This window comes from Manis javanica, chromosome 10 (genome assembly GCF_040802235.1).
Source record: "Manis javanica isolate MJ-LG chromosome 10, MJ_LKY, whole genome shotgun sequence".
NCBI classification, from domain to species: Eukaryota; Metazoa; Chordata; class Mammalia; order Pholidota; family Manidae; genus Manis; species Manis javanica.
In genome coordinates this window covers 115,490,264-115,513,296 of record NC_133165.1, presented here as the reverse complement: position 1 = coordinate 115,513,296, position 23,033 = coordinate 115,490,264, and the positions used below count along the sequence as shown (strand labels likewise).

General features: G+C 54.3%; 1 protein-coding gene across 1 annotated transcript in view; it reads right to left on the bottom strand.

The window, feature by feature from the left end:
* Positions 1-4,141: 4,141 nt before the first annotated feature.
* The window catches only part of FBLN1 (fibulin 1), a 78,050-nt gene continuing 59,158 nt past the window's right edge, over positions 4,142-23,033 (bottom strand). The window contains exon 17 of the mRNA XM_037006785.2: positions 4,142-4,930. Within this exon, the coding sequence (XP_036862680.2) occupies positions 4,791-4,930 (140 nt within the window). The 3' untranslated portion in view covers positions 4,142-4,790. The remainder of the gene's footprint in view (positions 4,931-23,033) is intronic.

The following is a 23,033-nucleotide window of genomic DNA, read 5'->3' as shown; positions in this document are numbered from 1 at the left end:
TTGGACAGTGAGGGGAGGAGCCTCAGGTGAAATAACTTGCTCTTGGGAGGGAGTGAAATGAGGTGAATGAATGAATGAATGAATGAACTAAAGGGAGCCCATAGAAGGAATGGGACCAGAGGTACAGTGTCTTGCAAACGAGGCAGAGGATTGAGATCAAGTATGCTTTCCTCTAAAGGAGCAAGTCACCAGGATGCAGCAGGCCCGGGGGTGGGCGGGCGCAGCCGTAGTGGGCGAGAGGGGTTTGGGTATTTGGAGACCTCATGGACGGTCCAGGAGGAGCTGTGCTGGGAGGAGGCCTGGGCAGCAAATTTATTTCCTGTGGCAGCAAATACATCACCCGGAAGGCAGCTCATGGAATTACAGCACTGGACTCTAAGCGCCTGCAGAGAATCAACAAGACACAAGTCAGAGTGACATTTATCTGCAGGGAGATCAAGTCCAGGAGGTTTTAATGATTCAAAGTAATCACTTCAGCCTGTCTTGTACCGTTGACCCCTTTCCATACCTGACTTCATGTATTACAATACCATCGCTTAAATGACACTGATTCATGCAGGAGTTGCCATAGATATTAATAAAGAAGCTGTGTTAAAAATGGATCACTCATCATCACGTGCCCAAGTCTCCTAATGTCCCATGATGCTTAATTATTAAACGTGACACCTTGAACCTGCAGTGGACACTGAATCTCAATTAAATCCTGCAAATGGAACACGGCTGCCCTCTGTCCTCTGTGCTGCTTGCTGTCCCTGAGGACGTCAGATTTCACGGAAGCAGTCGTGTGGAGGTGGATATTTTCCCGTGCTCTGATTCTCCCTCCTGGCAACAATTCCCAGGAAAACAGGTGCCCCGGATGGAGCTGCTCTGCTCGGGACGGAGACCAAGGGGACACGGAAGGTGCCTGCATCCACACTCGAGTATGCCTTATTGTTCAGAAACATGAGAAAGCAACAGTATTGGCTCGCTGTCTGTGCTCTCAAGAAATATATAAACCAAGAGATATGTTATTATTAGGGCAGGAACTTAAAAATGACCTGTGCACACACGGTCTCAGTCTCCCAGGGCTGCTGGAACAAACCACCTCAGACTCGGTGGCTCAGAACAGCAGATACCTATTCTCTCGCCCTGAGGGAGGCCCTGAGGAGGCTTCTTCCCTGGCCTCTCCCCCGGCCTCTGGGGCTTGTTGGCCAACTTCGGTGTACTCTTTGGCTTGTGGACACATCACTCTACTCTCTGCCTCCTCTCCACCCAGCCTTCCTGCCAGGTCATTGTGTCAAATCTCTCTCTCCTTTCTTTCATAATGACACCAGAGCCCTTAGGTTTAAGGCCTGTCCTAAATCCAGGATCATCTCATCCTGAGATCCTCAACCTGATCACATCTGCAAAGACCTTATTTCCAAACAAGGTCACAGTCCCAGGTTCCTGGGGTTAGGACCTGGGCATATCTTTCTGGGGGACACTATTCAATCGCTTACATGCTGATAAACTGTACCTTCTGACAGCAAACCTTATTTCAATCACCAGAGTGGGGGAGGGGGCAGCCTCCCATCTCTCCTCAGTCCTGCTGCCCTCCTCTGCCCAGACTTGGGAGCTGGTGCCCTGGGGTCCTGTGCACGTTGTCCTGCCTGGCCCCTAGTTCTGGCTCAGGTCACCCAGTCTGTGAGTGGCGGGAGCCCTGCCTGGAACCAGGCGACCATGTCTGGAAACCCAGGTCAGGCAGTCCTGGCACCCCTCGGGGAACGCATTCGAAACCCATGTTGTATAAGGGAGGTCTGTGTCCTGGGTGGTGTGAGCCCAGGAGAAGCCCCAACTCTGGGAGACAAGTTTGGGTTGAGGTTTGAAAGATAAGGGGTGACATGTCCATTTTTTGTATGCCATGAACACAAAGTAGGGGTGGTTTTGTTAAACAGTCCCAGGGTGAATCCTTTGGTAAATGAAAAATTCCTTTTGTTAAGGAAATACAGTTGACCCTTGAATAATGTGAGGGTTGGGGTGCTGATCCCACCACAGTTGAAAATGCAAGTATAATTTTTGACTCCCCCAAAACTTTAACTAATAGCCTACTGTTGTCCCAAAGGCTTACTGATAACATAGTCGATTAACACAAATTTTGTATGCCATATGTATTATTCTTACAGTATGCAATATTCTTACAATAAAGTAAGCTAGAGAAAATTTTTTCAAATTGTCACACATCTCCAAAAATACTTCCAATGTATTTATCAAAAAAATATGCACATGTAAGTGGGTCCACAGTTCCAACCCATGTTGTTCAAGGGTCAACTGTACTTACCTTCTGCTTAGCACCCACACCCCATCCCGGGGAGCTGGGATGCTGTCTTCTTTATCTTTGTGTCTCCCCCAGAGAGACACAAAATGCTTGTTGAGTTGAAGCAGAAATATAAGCCACTTAGAAAATATTAAGGAATCGTTGTTAATACAGTTAGGTGCAACAGGTATGAGGGTTTTAAAAAGTCCCTATCATTAGAACTTTAGACCTACTGTGTAACAGTTCTTGTGCTGTTTTACCTAATCACCCCATTTCATCCTTACAGCCACGCCTGTGAAGCACGTGGGGTTGTTTTCATTTTGTAGTGAAAGCTGAGGCTCTGCAGCATTAAGGAATGTACTCAAGTGGCTGGGTCGGAACCTGAGCCTGCAGAACCCACAGAGCTTTTCTAATGTTAAATTTACTATCTCATCAAATCATCGTTTCTTGGAAATGCAGATCGGTCCTGCAAGATGGCCGCAGTAGGACCTGGACAGCGGTGCCCCTGCATTTACTGCAAAGCATTCCAGCGGTGCCATGTTTCACCGAGGGCAGCTTCCAGCTGAGCCGCTGAGTGTGGGAAGGACCCTCTCCCGGGAGGAGCCGGCATTCCCGTCTTCCCATGGCGCCCCACCCAGGCCTCAGGCTCAGCACTGCCCACTCCCGCAGACTTGCCCCGACGCTGCAGTGGGAAGCCGGACCGCAGTGGCCACCCGGTTTCCTGCTCTTCATCCTGGGGTTGCCATTCCTGCAAACAGACCCCAGGCCCCCCCACTTCCCGGCCAAGACCCCAGTTCACTGGCATCCAGAGGGTTCAGATGGCTCCCAGGGCTGTCTGGCCTCACATCAGTTCTGCCCGGTCCTGCCAGGTCAAGATGCCCAGGCCCCAGTGGGCCAGATGACTGGCTGTCCCAGGCCTGGCTTTGACAGACTGGGGCCCCAAATGAGTGACCCCAGGAATGCTGGGAGTTCCCAAAGGTAGCTAGTGACTGTGCTCTGCTGAGCGGGAGTGGTGCCGGCGTGAATTAGCAGCACACCAGCCACATGGAAATCCCAGAAGGGTGAAGTCCTGCGAGGGGCTGAGAGCTCAGCCAGTGCCGGAGTCCAGGCTGCTGAGCTGAGCTGAGGCATGGGGGTGGGCGGGGGAGAGACCTTGGGCTGAGAAACGGGGTCAGCACCTAAGATGGGATAAAGCCCAGCGAGGATTCCAAGGAGAGGCATGTGTGGACACCAAGGGCCCTGATGCTGAATCCCTGCAGGCCCAGAGGGCCTTGGGGTCAGGGCTGCACCCGGCTTCACCATGAGCTGAGGGTGGTGCTGGGATGCCCTACAAATCCAGTCCACCCACTGCTCTTCTGACCCAGGATTTTAGAGAGAATGGAGTGTGAATCTGACATGCTGAGTTTGAGTCCCCTCTTGGTCTTGGTTGTGTGACTCGGGGCTGTTGGCTTCTTGCTGAGCCACTTGCTCAGCTCACCCTTAAACTGGGGGTGACCACGCCCACCTCACTGAGCTCCAGGAGGAGTAAATGAAGCGCCACAGGCCCAGCGCGTGGGGACCCAGTGCACACAGGTGGTCATGTCTCCTGGCTGAAGAGACTCGTTATTTCTCCCCAGCGACTTCTAGAAGGGATCAGAATGCCCGCAGGGGACACCATCAGAAGTTAGAGCTCCGTGACTTGTCTAGCAGCGCTGGACGTGGGGCATGGAGTGGGCTCGAGAGACATTCCTCAAAGGGCAGGCATGACATCACGTGGGAAGCTTTCCCAGGACACATGCTGGGCTCCACCCCAGGAGGAAGGTCTTGGGGGACATTCCCAGACCTTTTGCTAAGGGAGAGCCTCTTCTTGAAAGACTCACACACAGGCCATCGGGAATACCACAAAGCTGTTTATTTTCCTGCCTACGATAGAAAACATGGATGCAGGGTGCAGAGAACAACCAGCCGTTCCCCTGGTGAATGTCCAGGGGCCACACACGAATCTGACAGGCTGTGTCTTTACCAATGGGTTTTTCTGTTTCAGCAAAACTGCAGTTCACCATCTAAGTGCTCCCAAGGCACTGTGCCGTGCTGCTTTGGGGTAGAATTTATCAGCCCTGCTCTTTATCACTGGGAGACAAATCGAATTGGCAAAAAGTACCAAATGTCACATTCCATACAATCAGGGTGAGCACTCATCTTCTCGTGGCATTTGGACAGGCTGGCCCCTGAAAACTGTTTCTTCCCTTTGTCCTTAGCGATGCCAGCCCACAGGCAGAGAAAGGGAGCTACATTTAACCACTGCATTAAAAAATAAGCAAGGTTTTCAACTAAACAGTTGAGTAATTGGACCCTATTTAAACACCAGAATACATCAGAGGGACTTATTCATCTGGCTCAGCTTAGTACATGTCAACCTAACACTACAAATACATAAAAATAAGAAATGTCTTAGGGGGTACAAACAGGGACAGGGCATAGCCTTGGCAGCAATGACTTGGCCTGGGGGAGCAAACTTGGCTGTGCTGTCCATCAGCCCTCAGAACCAGTACTCGGAGACAAAGATGTGGACGTTGACAACATTTTGGTGGGATACCACACCCCCGACCACGTAGTTCATCTCTAGCTTCAGGACGGCGTGGAAAGGCCCCACGATGGGCCGCACTTGGCGCACGACACCTGGGGAGAGAGCAGAAAGGGCTGAGACCTCACCAAGTCCCATTGTTAGCCAGAGGCTTGGGTCCCTTGCACAGCCTCTTCCTCCCAGGGGTCATCCCTGGGCTCTGCCTCCGCCTCCAGGCATGAGTGGCAGTGAGCCCACCACAGCCATCTACCCGACAGGAATGTAGGGAGCCAGGAAAAGGGCCTGGCATGGTGTGGATGCCCAGTACACACCCGGCCCCTGCCTCCTGCCCACTGTGCCCAGGTCTGACCCTTTGGAAAAAACAAAGCAGGTGTGATGCCTCACTTTGTAGTACTGGAAACCCTATATCCAAGCAGAGCAGCCCCCATGGGACATGGCCCTGGAGCCCTCACAGGCCATGCCTCTGAGGAGGGTGGCACCTCAGCTCATTGTTCAGTGTTTGTGGTAACAGGTGAGCCAGAGGCAATTCCAGCCCCAGGGGCTCGGAGTGGGTCCAGCACGAGCAGTGGGGATGGCCAGGACAACCAGAAGGAGGACGGGGCAGAGGGGAGACAGGTGTCAGCTCTGGGGAAGCAGGAGCCTGCTGTGTGAAGTGGCGTGGGTGCAGATGGCTGTGTCTGGACCAGGGCAGGGGCCACGCACAGGCTATGACTGGTTGCCTCCTCTGCTGGGGCACAGAGCCCGGGGCACAGACCAGCTCAGCTTGGCCGGGTGGAGGGGGAGCACCCCAGGTGTTCTGCAGATGGGCAGGGAGCCGGGCTGTGCGCTAAGAGGACGCTGTAACTCTCCCCAAACCTGGGCCTGGCCTGCTCGCTGCTTCCAGGCCAGGCCCTGCTGGCACCACCTTGCTTCTGCAAGGCACCCAAAGGCCCAGGGAGAACTCCTCTGCACCCTGGATGAGACGGACAGGCCCAGGGTGAGTGCTGTCATCCTGGCTGTGCTATGGGGACTGCTGTCCTTTCTGAGCCTCAGATTTCTCAGCAAGCAAACGATGCCGTGTGACCCTGCGCTTCTACACCAGACGGTCCCGATGACCCAGCACAGTGTCTGCCAAAGGTGTGAGCTCCAGGTGTGCAGGGCGACCTCCCTGCCAGACCGAGAGCTCAGCTCTTCACCTCCATACACATGCACGCCTTCCGCGGTGGGCGCCAGAAGCTGTTCTCAGTGACAGGAAAACTAACAGAGTCCCGGGTGCAAAGCCGGAGGAGGGCCCAGTAAAAGTGTCGTTGCTCTGATAGAAGCCTGCACATTGGCCAGCGGTGCGGAATGGAGGTGAGGAAGGCTGAAGAAGTCAGGGAAGGCTACTCGGAGGAGCTGCCCCCAGCTGTTGATATTTAGGAATGAATGATCTCCAGGGTCCCTCCTCCATTCCACCTGCTCTTATGTTAGGGGGTTTGCCCAAAGCCATTGGGCTGTAGGGGTGTGCTGGTACCTGCAGAACAGCTGGCTCTCTGGTTGTCCTACGTGACGATGTCTATGGCTGATTTCAAGCTACCAATGTGACATCGCTGAAGACGGGTCTGGGAGAGCGCATTACTGGCTCCGTGCACCACACATGCTTGTAAAGAGCATGCTTGAAGCCTACAGCTCCACAGCTGTGCTGAGAAACAGCCACCAATCATTTGCTGCAACAAATTGCCAATTCCAGGCTGGTTTCTACAAACAGTGCCATCACTGACTTAGGCAGCGTGCAGGGGCAGTGCGGTCAGACCCTTGGTGCCCACCCTGCAAGCAGCAGAGGCTCCGGGGAGACTCAAGGGTCACGCTGGCCTCCCACGCTAGAGGCTGGCTCCCGGTCAGGAGCACCAAGTTCATGCTCAAAAGGGGAATTTGGGCGCGCCGTCCTCCCTTTCACCCCCTAGGCTTATGTTTCAGAAGTGCAATGCCCAGCAGCCGGGGTGGAATTCCAGGCTATTCTAAGCAAACAAGGGCTTTAGCTCTGATGGCGAGATAAGCACAGGCTTCTGCGGGCTGTCAGCACCCTTTCTCTGCCCCTACCCGGCGATGACACTGCAGCTTTGTCCTGTTGGAACGCCCACGAACATCTTCAGCTCCCACCTAAAGACGTGGGCCTGTCACCACCCTCGGTTTGCCAGCGGCCCCTGATGACTGGCCCCTCCCTGGGCATAGTCTGACGGGTCGGCTGGGCTCACGGGGGCAAAGTCACACTCGCCTCCCACCCCCATGGGGAGCACTGCCCCATGCCTTCCTGCCCCCTCAGTGCCCCCATCGATGTCACCTCCTCCTCTCCCAGAGACAGGGGCTGCCAATGGCACCCAGCACTCTCAGTGGTCTGGGTTGCCTGCTGGCTTCACCCACCCTAGGGGCAAAGAAGGTTATTAACTGCAGGCCTCAGAATTCCAGAGCCTTGAAGGAAAGAGGCCGGAGGCTGGGTGAGCCTGAGAAGTACTGCAGACACAGGAACAGTGGGAGTGGACAGGGTGTTTCTGCAAGCTATGGTCAGATAGGTATTCATTCCTGCATATCATTATTCTGTTTCTGAGGCATATAATTAATACATAGTATATATTAGTATATAGTATTATTATAAATAAAAAATATCTAATATAATTACATAATATAAAATACATAAATGTATTTAAAATAGATTTAAAAAATCTAACATATATATATATAAAAATATATTTTAAAAATTTACTTTGATACATATCTATATATTGTTTCCTACAAATGTAATTAATATTACTATTGAATATGGTTTGTATATTAATATGTGAAATATATTTGTTATATTAAAAAGTATCATGAAATAATTTTAGTATACACACACAAGTTTAAATACAAATTTCTTGCCGCATGTGGAGGCTTTGAGAGCATCAACAGTTCAGACCCACAGAAGTTTCTGGGCGTACCTCTAAGCACCAGGCACTATTAAATAAGTACAGACAGAGTGATGGGCTATGCTCGGGGGGCTCAGTGTGGGGACAGAGACTGTGGCCCCGGGGGCCAGAAACAGCAGCGCGGCTCCAGAGGAGTCATTAAATTTTCTGAGTCTCAATTTCCTCTTCATGCAACAGGGATTAAACATAGCAAACTTCAAAATCAGAAAGAAAATAAACACAAGGGCCTCCCCCTTTGCCCTCCTCACAAATGACTCCTGGATATCAAAAAGCATCCCAATATTTAAATATGATCTGGTTTTCAGTTAAAGGACAGCTGAATTCTGCATAACTGAAAAACAGAGCAACTGCTGAGGATTCTTATTGGACTGATTTTAAGGTTTTTTTGAGAAAGAAACGCCCTGAATGTGGTGATGTTTGTATCTCAATACACCATACTAGTGTCCTTTCCACGGCTGAGTCTCTGCAATGGCCAAAGACCAGACCCCATGCTGTAGGCTGACTGTTCAGACCGCAGGCAGTGAGGGGGCACATGGAAACCTGAAAGGGGGTGAGGGCTGCTTGTGAGAAGGGCCGGGCAGGGGGTAGGCCCAGTTTCCGGTGCAGGTCACACTCGGCACCTGGGTTTTCACGGGATCTTTGGGAAAAGACTGAGGTGGAACAAATAGGCATGCTGTAGAGTTAAGTGGGGAGCCATATGAGTGCACTTAGCAGGTGTTCAAGGAATGTACCCCTCTTTCTGCCTCCCCACAATCAGCCACTCGGTCGCTTCCTCTGACCTGAAGTCATCGTTGACTCTCCAACTCCATCCATAATCCTAGTCAACCCAGGGCTCCCTTTTGCAGGCTGTGCCCACTCAGGGGACCTGACCACTACTTCTCCAGCCCAGCCACACTTCCCCTGGAGCTCCGGTTTGGGTGAACATGATCCCTCCATTTCTAGGTTAGCTCAAGCTTGAGTTCCACCTCTTAGTCCTTATACCTTGACTGAAGACCAGCTTTCTCCTAATCTCACATCTTTCTTCCTGTCCCTCTATCTACCCACCCACCCATACATCTGTACACACATTTACCCATCCATCCCACAGAGGACAGCCTGCACAGGGGAGGCTTAAGGAAAATTCTACCGAGGAGCTGATATTTAAATTGGATTTTGAAGAATATGTAGGCGCCTAGGAGGCAGGGAGGACAAGTGTGAACCCCCCAATGTATGAAGGTTCAGGCCAGTTCTAGGAACAGTGTCCATCATAGGGGAGAAACAGGCAAATGGGAGGTGGTAAAGGGCTGCTCCGGGGAGCCACACCTCATCAGCCTCACAGAACCAGGAATCTGGGGGGCGTCTTTCCCACCGCCGATTCATTCAGAACCACTGATGACCTTCCTGCTGCGGGGAAACCAAGGAGGGAAGAAGAAGACACACTTGCTGCCCACACGTGGCATCAGGAACATGAGAAAGCCTCCACCAGCCATCCCAGTCCATCTAGCCACTCGATTCTGCAGACAAGCAGCTGGCTTCGCTGGCACTGGGGACCGGCTGGGCCGCTTACATCTTCTTTTGGGAAACCTCCCCACCCCACATCATGCCACCTGTACCTGGTGTCCCTCGGCTGGAACACCGCACCTGCCAACTGCAGGAAACCTCCCGCCCTCCAGGGACATGGTCTGCATCTCTGTCCCACTGTCCCCAGCCCAGGATCTGGGGCAGGACACAGGAGGAGCTCTGTCCTGATTACTGAGTGGGGTGAAGGCAGAGGAAGAGAGGAGAGAGAAGGGGAGCAGAAGGGGAGGAAAGAGGAAGGGACCTCAGTCCTGAGGCCACCCCGCCATCCAGGAAGGGAGGCAAAACTTTGTCCGGAAGGAGAGGGGAGCCACAGAAGGCTCTGAGCCAGAGCAGTTTTACTTGGAAAGACACTCTAGCGGCAAAATGCGGGACAAAGGGAGGGGAGTCCTGCCTGGCTTGTCCGTCGTACCTGTGGGGCATTTACCTGCTCAGCTTTCCAGAGCCCCAGAGGAAAAAAAAAAAAGGCAACATTGCTGAGTTCAACGGTGTTGATCTTGCAAATCCTCGTCCTTGGCATTTCTGCTTCGGGTCTCAGACGCTGCTGGTATTCCTCGGCATGTCTGTGCCTCTTAAAGACATAATTAGGCCTTTTTTTTTTCCCTTTGAAAAATGTAGCCCCCCTCGGGCACTTTGCCTTCTTGCCTTGTCCCTGCTTTGTGAGCTGGAGCTGAGGGGCCGGAAGTCCGGGAGCCTGAACGCGGAGTACATGCTGGGAAACTCAGCCGTGGGGCTCCGGGCTCGACTCTGCGTCTCTGATGTGAGACGCTGGTCCACAAAGAGACCTGGTGTCCCGGCCAGGGGTTCCTGCGCTGGTTCCTTGCTGAGCAGCAGGGTGACCCTGGTAAAGTCACCCTTCTTGTGAAGTTCACCCTCCAACCCCAAAATCCTGCAACTCTAACTCAAAAAGTAGAACGGTGTGAACAAGGTTGTTAAAGACTATTTAACAAGCCAGGTGGTGATTCCGGAGACTTGGTGATATCTCATGCGGATGGATTAATTAACCGTGCTTTTTAAAAGAGATTCGAGTCAGGAAAGAAGGAGGTAAGTCACAACATCAACATCATACAAGTCAGAGGCGGTCACGACCTGACACCAGGTCAGAGAGCCGTCTGCTTTCCTCACTACCACCAATCCGCGTCCCCGCTGCAATGCAAGTCCAGAGGCCAGTGGCACTGTCTTTCTCAGCTACTCCGGCACCTCTGGCTCTTGGAACATAGTATGTCGTTGGTCATACTTTATACCTGACACACGGGAGTCACGCAACCAACAGTCGGGAATGAATCAGTGAGCCAAAGAGCACGGCATTCAGCACAATTTACAAAGTCAAAAATTTATCACCCGAAAATGAAAGTGTTGGGAGAGAATGAATGACAGCCAAAGGCCACTGAGTTTTTGGGTGTTGGCCACTTGGAAGGAGAAGGAAGACAACCGAGAGCCTGACACACTGTCTGGCCTTGGTGGCCACCATGCAGAGCCACAAGCAGGGACGAAGGTGGGATATGGATCTGTGTGGACAAGATGCTGGAAAGGAGAACGCAGGAGCTCAGAGGAGACCCACCTGGTCTCACCAAACACAAACTTAGGTCAGGATGAACAGCAGAGACCAAGGGCAGGAGGAAAAATCAAGAGCACAAAGAAATACTGGCATACATGCCAAGGAAAAACTAGAGAAGGGGTGGCTGGGGAAGAGGCACACAGCAGGGGACCGGGAGTCGTGGACCCCAGGTGCCCATCGCTGCTTTCGGTCCTCACCACAGCCTGTCAGGAGCGACCTCCACCTTCCCTTCCCAGATCACACAGCTCACGGGAATGGACCGCATCCAGACGGGACTGACCCCAAAGCCCAGCTCCTCCTACGCCCCTGCACCTCCCTCCTCACAGTGCCATGTGATGCTCTCAAGGGACTGGAGAAGGGCAACCGGCTTGGGGAGGAGGGCAGGTGTGGTGGGGCTGCCCTTGGCTGAGTCATAAACACAGCAAAAGTGGACACAGGGCGAGAGTGGCAAAGAGAAGTTGTAAGTAATCACATCAGTAACTGGCAGTGAAAAAACTGAGTTCGGAAACCCTGTCTTCTCTTCTCGCTCTGAAAACCCAGGTAGGAGCTTGGAAGGAAGGTCAGGTGTCTGGGCTGCATATTTAAAATACCAAATGGTACTCAACATCTCTCCGCAGTACTCATCACCCGCATCTCTCAGTTACTGTAAACGTGCTCCACAGTCTCCCGGGAGCTGAACCACCAGTTTGGATGGAGCACCTGCAGGCAGCTGAGGAAAGAACTCAAGCCCCAGGGTCCTCTTTCCCTCTGCAGCAGAAATATGGAAAGAAATGTCAGCTTTGTACTGAATTTTCAGCCCTCCTTCCTGATAGGGTAACTAACATTTCTACAGCACTTTGTCACCATGAAACCCGCTCCCCTCCAGTCTCCTTCCCCCTCATCCTGACCCCGTGTCCATGGTCCATGGAGGAGGGAACAGGTGAAGTGGGCTCTGAACATCATTAGGGAGGCCGGAGCCCGTCACAGCCCCTCCACCGAGCCATGCGGCCTGGCAGTTTCCTGGACAGGATTTGCCATCCGATGCACCTGCTGTACCCAAGTTGCCAAAAATGTGACTGACTGGACAGGAAATCATATCCACTCCCTCTGTGGCCTTCCTGCTGGACCAGCTCCTACCCGCCTGCCTGCTGGGTCCTTCACCCCGGAGACCCAAACTCATCAGCCTGCTCAAATCTCTCCAGATGCCCCAGAGGGCAGCTCCCACACAACCTGCCCCCCTCCCCCAAGCCTGTTGCCCTTCTCCAGCCCCTTGAGAGCTTGGAGTCCTCCTGGACAGGCCGCCTGCTGCCATCCCTCACACGCAAACATTGTCTGGTGGGCACGTTCTGTCCGCAAGAGCCTTCAGGAGAGCCTCTGCTCCACTCCCAACCTCACCGTCACAGTGACCACTCACAATGCCCTCCTCCACCCCCGGCATGCACCCTTCCACTGCGGCCACAGCCGGCCCTCTAGAGCACCAGGCGGCCTTGCTAGCGTTGTGGCTCTGCTTAAATCTCTCCTCACCCACTACAGCCCCCAGGCTCGCTGCAGGTAAAGGCCACCTTGCCGTGCTGATTAGGCTCTGGTCACCCTGCCCAGCCCAGATTCTCGGCACACTCTGCCCCAGTCACGCCAAATCCCTGGGAATCCCAAGGAGAGCAAAGGCCACAGAAAGGCAGGATGTGTAAAGGCCTTGCTAACTTGACTTGGCTTAGACCTGGGAATACCAGAGGGTGACAAGCCCTGCCTGGGCTTTCCAGACACTAAGGCTATACAACCTCTTTCCTCAGAGGCAATTAAGGGCTGGGGAATGCAGAATAGGCACCCCAAACCCCATGCCTATGGCTGGAGCCAAGTGCCCTCTCTTCTCCACTCCTTTGGCAAACACGCAGTGTCTGTTCCAGGCACATGCTGGGGGCTGGGGTTACAAGTGCTGGTCTGGCTCCTCATGGAGCTCTTGGCCTGCTGGGGAAGACAGACGTAGATGACAGGGCCCAGAGGCTGGTAAAAGGTAAGCAAAAGCTTCAGTATAGCCACGGAGAAATGTTCACCCCAGACCGGACACCAGGTACTCATGGAAGCTTTGCCAACGAGTCTCAAGCTGACCCTTGGGACAAGGTGGCCTGGCAAGAAATAGTTTGGAGGAGAGCCTCCGAAATGCAGGGAAATACAGATGCAGAGAAATTTTAGGACTGGGCTGGACCTTGAACAGCAGGAATCTGCCCTGCCCAAGGTCATATAGGAAGGTCATAGCAGCAGGAACCCCACACTGAGTCCCAACACTGCATGCACTCCTAACTCATGCTGCCTGAGCCTGAGACCTCTGTGCCTCAGTGTCCTCATTTGGAGAATGGGGATAATCACCTATAGAGTTGCTATAAGGAGCATACAGAACATTCTGGAAGAGTGCCAGGCACAAAGCAAGGGACACCAGGGGGTGAGCTGCTTATTTAACAACTGTGAAAATTGGGACCCGCTTCCTTGTGTCCTGGGCCTCGGCGGCAGGTTGAATGTTCCCAGCAGAGTCTATCTGGAAGCAGCTGACGCGGAGGCTGTAGGATAGTCTCCATGATGGTGGGGGTCGTGGGGGTCTGGGTCCTTTATGTATTTATGGCTGTCAGGTTAGGCCATCGGGAGATCTGTATCATCAACATTTTTTTCCCTAATTTTGCACAACATGCCTCTACTGCTATTTGACTAAAACACTTCAGTTCTTTTAAAAAGAGCAATTTGTGAATGTGCACGATGATATCAAAGGCTTTTCAAAAGGTGCATAACAGCAGCAGTTAGAGGGTCACAAATCATTCTGGCTGGACAGAGATGATCCCCAAGAGAACCTCAAGAGATGCTAAGAGGCTGCTCTGGGCTCCTTACCCCCTTTACGACTCTGGAAGTCAGCAGCTATGTGCGATCCTGCAGGCTGCCAGGTTTCAGGTCTGGGGGACTCCCTAGTGGGTGTGCGTGTGCATGCGTGTGCATGAAAGAAAAACAAGCAGGGTGACAGAAACGGGTATTGCACAAATGAGCCCATCGTAGGTCCTTGCCTCTGGGAATTCACAACTGGAGGAAAAGGAAGTCAAGCAAAAACTCTCAATGACATGACCACCGCGTCCTTCCTGTGCGCAGCCTGTCTCTGCTCCATCCACAGCAGATCTAGGAGGAGTCCGCAGCGCTGCAGCACCGCCAACCAGAGCACCTTCCCTCCACCGCCTTGTGGGGCTGGCCTTGCCAAGGTCACCTGGGTGTTGCTGAGTTCCATGGTGGACCCTTGGTCCTCATCTGACTAGACTCAGCAGGCGTGACATGGTGTCATGACATTGTGGAGACGGGACCGCCTGGATACACTGTCCCCTCTCCTAGAACATCACAGTCCACCTCCGCTCCCTTGGCGGCCCTGCTCATCTCCCCGACCTCTGAGCACAGGAGGGCCACCCTGGCTGCTTCTGTCCACACACGCTCCCCTGGTGAGCCTGTCCGGCCCTGGGGCTCTAACCGCCATCCACACGCAGACATCTCCCAGGCCCATTTATCCCAGTCCATGTTGCCATGAGGCGTACGGGCACCTCAATCTTCGTGTCCACAGTGAGCGTCTGCCCTCCCCAAAGCCGCCGTGTCACAGCCCTCCCTGTCTCAGCCTGGGGCCACCCGTCTTCTCTTTTTCCAGGCCGAAACCTGCGGAATCATCTCTGCCCACACCCAGCTCGTGAGCAGCACCGTCACCACCTGCCGATTATTTGCCGGGGCCGTCACGCCTTCTGCTGGAACCGGCGGCCGGAGCCGCCACCCCCTCCAGCTGCCTGCTTCTAGCCTCAGCAGCACCCAGAGGGAGCCCCCACGTGTTAGGTCAACTCACTCCTCATCTTGAAGCCCTCACTCAGCTCCCACCCTGCCCAGCAGAAAAGCCAGGGGCGTTAGGACGCCTTAAGACCCCACCCGCCTCATCGCCCCGCCTCGTGCCCTGCTGCGCCCTGCTGCCACTCCTTAGGCCCCCTTGCTCTGGTGCACACACAGGATGCCTCTGCCTCAGGGACTTGGCATGTGCAGTTCCTTCTGCCTGGGGCTCTCTGCCTCCAGATGGCTGCAGGGTTCATTTCCTCAGCTCCTTGGGCCTTAGACACACCACCAGGTTTGAAGTTGCTCCTTTACCGCCACCCCTCTGCACAGAACTCACCACCATCTGACTGTGACTATATCATGCCTGTGTCTAGTCCGCTTCTACTCTCTGGACTAGAACATGTGCACATGGGGATTTGCGTGCCGGCCTCGGTTGCTGCTGTGCCCCCTAGAACAGGGCCTGCTCCACAGGCACACATACTGTTTGCCCTAAGAATGTGTATGAGAAAAGAGGGTTCTGAAAAAGGACCACCTAGGGCCCATGGAAGCCCACAGGGAGGAGTTGCATACTCTGCCTATGGAGGAGTTGATGGCTGACCTGGGCTTTGAGGGGTGGATAGGAGTTCACCAAGAGGAGAAGGAGGTGAATGTCATGGTTGAAGTCCAAGAGAAGAGAGAGACTGTGGAATATGTGGCCTGGGGCACAGGCTGGTGTGGCAGGGGCAGAGTAGAGGGGAGAGGAAGGGAGAAGGGTGCTGGATTTTGAGGAGGAGATGGGGAGGCCTGGGCTGAGGATGCCTCAGGATTTAGAACCCAGCAGTCCCAGCAAGAACTGGCTGTAGGGCCAGAAGGAGGGGAGGGCCCCCAGCTTCCAGCTCTAGGAACCAAGTGGCTGGTTTCGCCATGACATGGAAGCACATCTTGCTGGGACCTGGAAGCACATTGCTAGAGTAGAGGAATGCTTCGGCTGGCTCAGTGGCGTGCGCACAGGGCCCTGCAGCCAGGGGAAGACGTCTGGGAGGCAGGGGCACCTGCGTGTCTGAGAAGCAGGCCAAGCCTCACACATGGGGGTACAGTGGGGGCTGTGAGGCCGTAGGAGACATGTGAGAAAGGCAGCATCTTGGGGTCCCAGGACTCACAGCCAGCCTTGTTAGGAGGTCACAAGAGGGGCGTCTGTCCCCACACTGTCCCTGGACTGGGCCATATAGCCAGCTACTGGCCCTACCCATGAGCTCCCAGTGCTGGCAGATGGCCTGATCTCAGCCACCAGAGGGCACTGCTGGACTCCCTCCCCTGGGCCAGGCCCCCTGGTGTCCAGGGTGAATGGACATACTCGTTCCCACCTCTTGTCCCTCTCTATGCCCTCCCAGACTCCCCGCATGGCACTGCGACAGGCTGTGACACTGCTGCCTTTCACTGGCTGGGTGTCCCTCCATGTCTTCACGCACCAGAGATTTGCAGCCGCACTGACTCGGGCACGTGTCTATGGGGACCAAGTAGGCATTGGGGTGCGAATTCACAGATGCCCACCGGGCCAGTGAGTCTTCCAGCCCTAACTGGGTACCACTGCCCACCAGCGAGGCAGGCGTCTTGAGTTCTGTCTCCTCCCACCCTCCTGCTGGGGCTGTAACAGTCCATCTACACCGACCCCACCGGACATGGACACAGGGCTGTCCGGCCTACCAAACCGTTTAACTGTGCCACCTCCTCAGAGCAGCACCACAAAAGCCTGTCCAGGGAGGGCTCAGACCCAGCGTGGTGGGCCTTCTGCCTGGAGCCAGGGTGTCCGCCTCACGTGCTCTTCTCTCCCCCACAGTGTCCCTTCCCCGAGGGGGCTGCTGGCACAGGAGGCACACCCTGGCCAAGTCCTGAGCCGCCAGCCTAAGATCTGGCCCGGAACGCTGATCTGGGCGTGCCGCGCGGTGCTTGGTGGGCAGGCTCCCTCACGGCGGATGCCTCGGGCCCCAGACAGAGCCGTTCACCCAGCTTGGGCCGCCAGGGGCTGCTGGGCAGGGGCAGGGAGGCCCCTGCGGCCTCAGTGTGCCTCATCTGGGGGGCCTCAGAGTGGGCGCTGTGCCCCAGGGAACCCCCGAGCCCTCCTGAGTCCAGCCCGAACCGGAGGGGTGCCGGGGCGTCACCGGCTGTGTGATTGGGGCTGACCTCTGAGAGTTTCTGAGTCTAAGAAGTCAGGGGCTGCGAGCCCCGTGCAGGGCTTCGGAGGGTAAAAGCTGCAGTCTCAGGATGGCTGCACGCTCAGGCAGAGCACTAGGCCAGGGGCCTCCGACCCCTCCTCTGCTCCCTGGGGTCCAGTATGGGGAGCACAGAAATATCTGCCCCCTAGCATCCCCCATCTCGTCCCCTCTGAGAGACGCCCCCACATGCCCTCCGCCCCCCACCACCCTAAGTGACTGCCGGCCTGAAGGTGAAGTCAGGCCGCAGCCCGTCCCAGGCCCGGAGGCAGCTGGGCCATCACCCTGGGAAACAACTTGGCTGCTAGCCAGGGTGTGGCCCCGGGGTGACGGGGCTGTGCCTCCCGAGAAGAGAAAGCGCCTAATCCCTGGGATTTGGCGTGAAAGCCGGGACAGGGCCAATCACTCATCACTAGGCAGGGACAGCCGCACTGTTGTTTTTAGGTGGAATTTCTGAATCTCATTCGTAATGTGTACTGATCCCGGGCCAAGCTTTCCGAACCAGGCTGGAGGATGGGGTCAGCCGCGCACGGTTAACCCCTTAAGAGGTAATGATTGTTAAGAGGTGCTCTGGGTCCTGCTATCTGAGATGGCTGATGGTGACTTGAAGCCAGGTTGCTGGCTCTCGAGCAAGCTCTTTCCTTTGAATGAGGCCTCGCCTGGCCAGGGGCAGAGGTACAGCTAGGTTGGTATCTTATCTCACAAGCTCTTGTACTAGGACGGCTGTGCACAGTTGAGTAGCTTGTGCACTGCACATGGAAGAGGCTGAGGATGGTGCCCACCTCAAGGGTTTTGCAGTGCACAACATATTCAGCTATACATGGCAGTCCTGCCACACACCACTTCTGTCTCTGAGACATTAACAGGTACGAGCCTACTGAAAACCACCATGTTCACCTGCAGGAACTCACCACCTCAGGCCACAAGACGTGCCTATGAAATAGCTCCTAGACAGCTGGAGCCACTGTGGGGTAAACAGACCTGGCACAGTCCCGTGTGCCTCACTCTGGCCTGTTGTCCCCTCAGGGGCCTCTGAGTTCTCCCCAGTTCTCACCTCCAAATGCTTTCCTCACAAAGGCATTTTCTCCCTAACTACCTACCCAGCTATGTTAAAATATGCACACTTCCTCTTATCCTCATGCCACGGAAAGGCAAGTATTGTTACGGCAACATTGCTGAGAAGGAAACAGGCTCAGAGAGGCCACCCCAGCCACCGGTATTTTACAAACAGTAAACCTGAAATAGTAGTATCCTTATAGACTCACAGATGAAATTAAGAATGCTATTGCAAAATGTAAACATTTTTTAGTTCCCTTTAAGAGGAGGATTGAGGGTATTGCATGAGCAGCAACAATAGTCAAATTTAGAGGCTCCCACACCACACTTCGGCATAGACGATGTGGGAGGTGGGGACCGTCAAGCCCATTTTCATGGAAGCCTGTCGGGTTCCTGTTCCTATTGACCTTCCGCACCTATTGTGCACCAGGCAGTGCTCAGAGCGATCACAGGATCCTTTCACCTAATTACATTAATGGGCGTCTGTAATTAGGGGATAGCCCTCCTCCTCATACAGGCAACCGCCTCCACGGTGAGCTGGACACTTGAGGGATCCTCTACTCACTCAGACTTTACTGAGGGCAGGACTGGCCTCCATGCTGCCCAGCCAGCCGGGCCCAGGCCAGAAGCAGGGACTAGAACATTTCAGTTTCTCAGGGGACCCAGGCACCCTCAGAGCCACCAGGGAGGCTGAGGAGCTCGAGGAACGGAGAGACGTGGCATCTTGCCAACCTACTTGCCGATTGCAGCCCTGACTCCCTAGCTTGGGGACCCTGGGCACTTTAGTTTTTTCTTATTTAAGCAGTGATGCCAGCCCAGGGTAGCTGACCCACAAGGCCGCTCAAGGATCCAAGTGTGTAGAGCTCAAGCAGGGCCCTGTGCACAGGGATGAGTGATCTCACATGGGGCCGCCAGGCAATGCCGCCACTCCCATGCAAAACCATGAGCAGGCTTTCCAGACCCTGCCCCTGGGGCCAGGGTGCCCTCAGGCTGGGAGATGAGGCCAGGCCTTGATACTACAGGGCTCTCCTTTCTCCCAGCCAGCGAGTGTGAAACATCTCAGAAATCAAAGCTGGTGCACACACACTTGTGTGAGTCCCCATCTGCATACACATGCACACACGTACACACTCACCTCCATGTACACGCAGCCACACACTCCCTACACATCCACACTGAGTCAGACCAGGGGGCTTTCCCAAAAACAAGTTCCCAAACTGGAGTGGGGTCTGAATTTCTTTTCAGATCTGCAGGTTATAATTAAAGCATATTTCCAGCCAGAGAGGATCCTGCCCAGCCTACAATAATCTCCCTAAATTGCAGCGTCTGCCTGAAGGGGGTGCAGCCCGGCCCAGACTGAGCGGCCCTGCCCTGCAGCCCTGGACCACCCGGCAGCCCTGCTGGCAGATGGGCAGGAGGCAGGCCCGGGGGTCCCAGGCAGCAGCCCCTGGTGCAGCCACCTGTGTAAGCAAGAGCGAGTGGACACTGGCCGGGTGAAGAACCAGAGGGGGACGCTCCATGCTCCAGGACCCTGCTCCTACCCTCAGGACGGTGGTATTTGAACCCCACCTCTTGACCATATAGACTTAAAGGGGTTCTTTACTCACAAAGGGGTGGCCCAAGGCCCCAAGCCCCATCCAGGATCATTGCAACTGCCTAAAAGGAGGTGCTTCACTCCCTGTCCTGTGTGACTGGGGCACAGAGCCCGGCTGGGAGACACCAGCCAGTGTAGACACCAGAGAAAAACAGGGCTGCCCGCAGGACACAGGGACGGGAGGCACTGGAGATGGGTGGTCCTGGGTCTAACTCCGGTCCTCAGATGCTCCCCAGCTGAGAGACCCTGGGGGGCAGCTAAGTTCCTCTGGCCTCGGTCCTCTCATCTGCTAAGTGGGGACAGTCACGCCCCGTGCTGCAGGAGGCTGCAGTGAGATCCAGTAGCATAGGCAGTGCAAGACCCCCAAGGGGCATCATGGACCCCAGAGTCCCGGTGGGCCACAGAAGGGAGCCCTGGCCCTTCGGCCCCTTCCAGCTTCTCCCCTCGCCCCCACACTGGTATACCCTGGGTTCTCCAGCAGTGCCACACTGCATGGGATGCCTTCCCACCTCCCTGCCTCTCTTCATGCCACCCCTGGGCTGGGAATGCCCCTTTGCCTGGCTCACTCCTACTCAACCATCAAGACTCAACCCTGTGTACCTCCTCCAAGAAGCCTCCTTGGCCTGCTCCGTGAGGCCAGCTGGGCTGCCTCTCTTCTGCATGTCCAGTGCATTCCACATGGTATTAGAAGGGTGTGTGGTTTGGCGTCTGTCTCTCTCTGCAGGCTGAGAGCACCCAGGGGTGTGGGGTATGTGTCTCTCAATAGTCTCAGCCTCCCCAGAGCTGACCCAGGGCCTGACCACGGGTGGCCTCAGTCTTACTTGGATGGCAGGGGTGGATAGGCGATGGAGTGACAGTCTCAGCAGGAGCCCCAGGTACATGGGACTCAGCGTGAACCAGGAGGAAGGTGTGGAGGAGAGCTGATGTTTGGGTGCATGAGTGTGTGTGTTGTGCATGAATGTGTCTGTGTGTCTGTGTGTGCGTGCATGCCCATGTGTGTGTGCCTGTGTGTGTGCACACAGCCACAAAGATAAAAGCCCAACCTGCACTTGACACGTGGGGTGGGAGATCCCGGGGCCAATGAAGAGTGTGACAATATTCCAAACCCCAGAACTTGTGGATGTCACCAGTGAGACTTGCCGACCTGCACCGGCATTTAAGGCAAAGAACTGAGCGAGACTCAGGCTAAGTCACTCCGCGGTTTGCATGGGAGCGATTGTCTCGGAGCTTCAAGGCCATCACTGCTATGAGTGAAGAACCACTTCAAGTCTATATGGTCAGGACGTGAGGTTCAGACACTACCATGCTGAGGGAGGGAACATGGTCTTGGAGCACGGAGTATTCCCCTCTGACTCTTCACCCGGCCAGTGCTAAGCCAGCCCAGGGGCCACCTCCTCCCTGCAGCCTGCCCTGATTTGCCCAGAGAGGGGCAACCCACACTTTGCTAAGTGGAATCTCTAGTCCCTAGTATGTGAGTTGAGATTCATAAAATTCAAGCATCCTGGTGGATGTCCCTTATAAGTAAAAATAATTAAAATTAGAACATCTTTAAAACTACTAGCTAGCTAGCATTGCCAGCCCAAAAGTAAACGGAAAAAAAAGATAGATTTGCTAATTGTTCTTTCTGTGGGTTTTTTTAGTTAGTCTTGCATTATGAAAAGGAAGGCTCTACTTTTATTAAAACAAGGACAAACATGGAACAACAAATGCCAGCACCTTGGGACAACACCCCTCTGCATGATCCTGTCACTCTCTGGGGACGGTTAGCCCCCCCTGGAGGCAGAGACTGCATCCTCTTCACCCAGCACATAGTAGGTGCTCAGGAAACACCACCCAGTTAATGGGTTAGCCCTGGTGCCCTCTGGGCCCCCTGCCGACTCTCCACAGCCCAGGGCTTGCTGCCCTCTCCCAGCACAGCCTCAGGGGAGCGAAGCCAGGGTGGGCATGCGTTCATATCTGAAAGGAATCTGGGCGAGAGTCAGACTTGTTCATTGCCTGACCTCTGAAGCTGTGACACAGGGACTGCCACCTTACAGTTTAAGTGAAAATCTCACGGGGGCCAATGCTAACACCCTGGGCAACTCCAACCCTGATGGGTTCTTTTGTGCTTGTCCTTGTTTTAATAAGAGTAGAGCTTTCCTGTTCACTATGCAAAGACTAAAGAAATGCAGAGGGGGGAGCAATTAGCAAATCCATCTTTTATTTGTTTACTTCTGGGCTGGTAGAGCTAACTAGTAGTTCTAGGGATGTTGTTATTTTTATTATTTTTATTTTTAAGGGACATCCACCAGTATGGTTGAATTTTATGAATCTCAACTCATACACCAGTGGCCAGAGCAGCTGATTCCTCTCGACAACAAGAAGTGGAGAGGTAACAGCATAAGGGGCTGTGCATGGTGTCAAGACTCCCTTGTGTTGACGGCCCTTCAGAAGGCTGCTTGCCCGCTGAGCCTGCGGGAGCTCGGTGGGGCCTGCGTGTCTTTTCCACTTGGCCTTCAGTAAATATCCGATTGCATGCTCTATGTCAAATGCCTGGTGGGGAGACAAAGTCCCAGCCCTCCCAGCGCTCATCCTGCGCATGGCTGATGTGACCACACTCTGCGTGTCCTTAACCTCATGAAACATCTGTGGGATCTTGCAAAAAGCTGCTAAATCAATCCGGTCGGCTACCATATGGGCCAAAGCTCAGACGGGCCATACACCAAATCAACCGGCGGGTCTAAAAAGCAACTTAAGCTGAATGCTGTCCAATTCCTCTTGGATATGGAGACGGTTTAACAGAAACACTGGTAAAGCTGACCGTCATCATAGATGAATTTTTTTTTCCATCCTTAGAAAAATAGTTAAAAATAAGGGGTGAGCGTGGAGGACGGCAGAGGGGGCCGAAGCTCGGAGGTCTGCGGAGTCCAGGAGGGGCCCCCCTGTTTGTCATCTCTCGGGAGCTATTACCTGAAAGACCCCCTTCGCAGAGCAGTCCCTGATTACAGCCTGGACCCTGCAGAGCAAAGAATGAATCTGGGGCTGGATAAGGAAGGCTTTGTAGTGGCCTGAGAATACCTCAGGCATTAATAGAGCATTTTTGCACAGGTTGAAAATGCATTCTTCATTTTTCCTTGACAGCTGGTTAAAGAGGAATGCAACAGGCCGGCTGTGCAGGGCTTTAGAAAGACAGCAGGCTCAGCCCAGCTTCAGAGCCGCCTTTATCCCTGCGCAGAACTGGTTTTTAAAGGCTACCTTAGGGGAAGGCCTGACCTTTCTAGGTTCTCAGCCGATGTGAGGTACTTTCTTCTTCTGCCGTCTGGGGGAGGCCCGAGCTCCCCGGCCCAGGGGTTGGGCAGATTGTGTGCTAGTTCTTTTCCTGGGACTCAGACTCTAAGCAACTTTGGCCAAACCAGCCCATCATCCATGGGCCCCAGTTCTGGCGGTCGGGGAAGACGGAGCTTCAGGCCTGCTGCACCCCCAGCCCTGTGGCCCAGGACAGGTCCCTGCCCTCTCTGGTCCTCGTTCCCT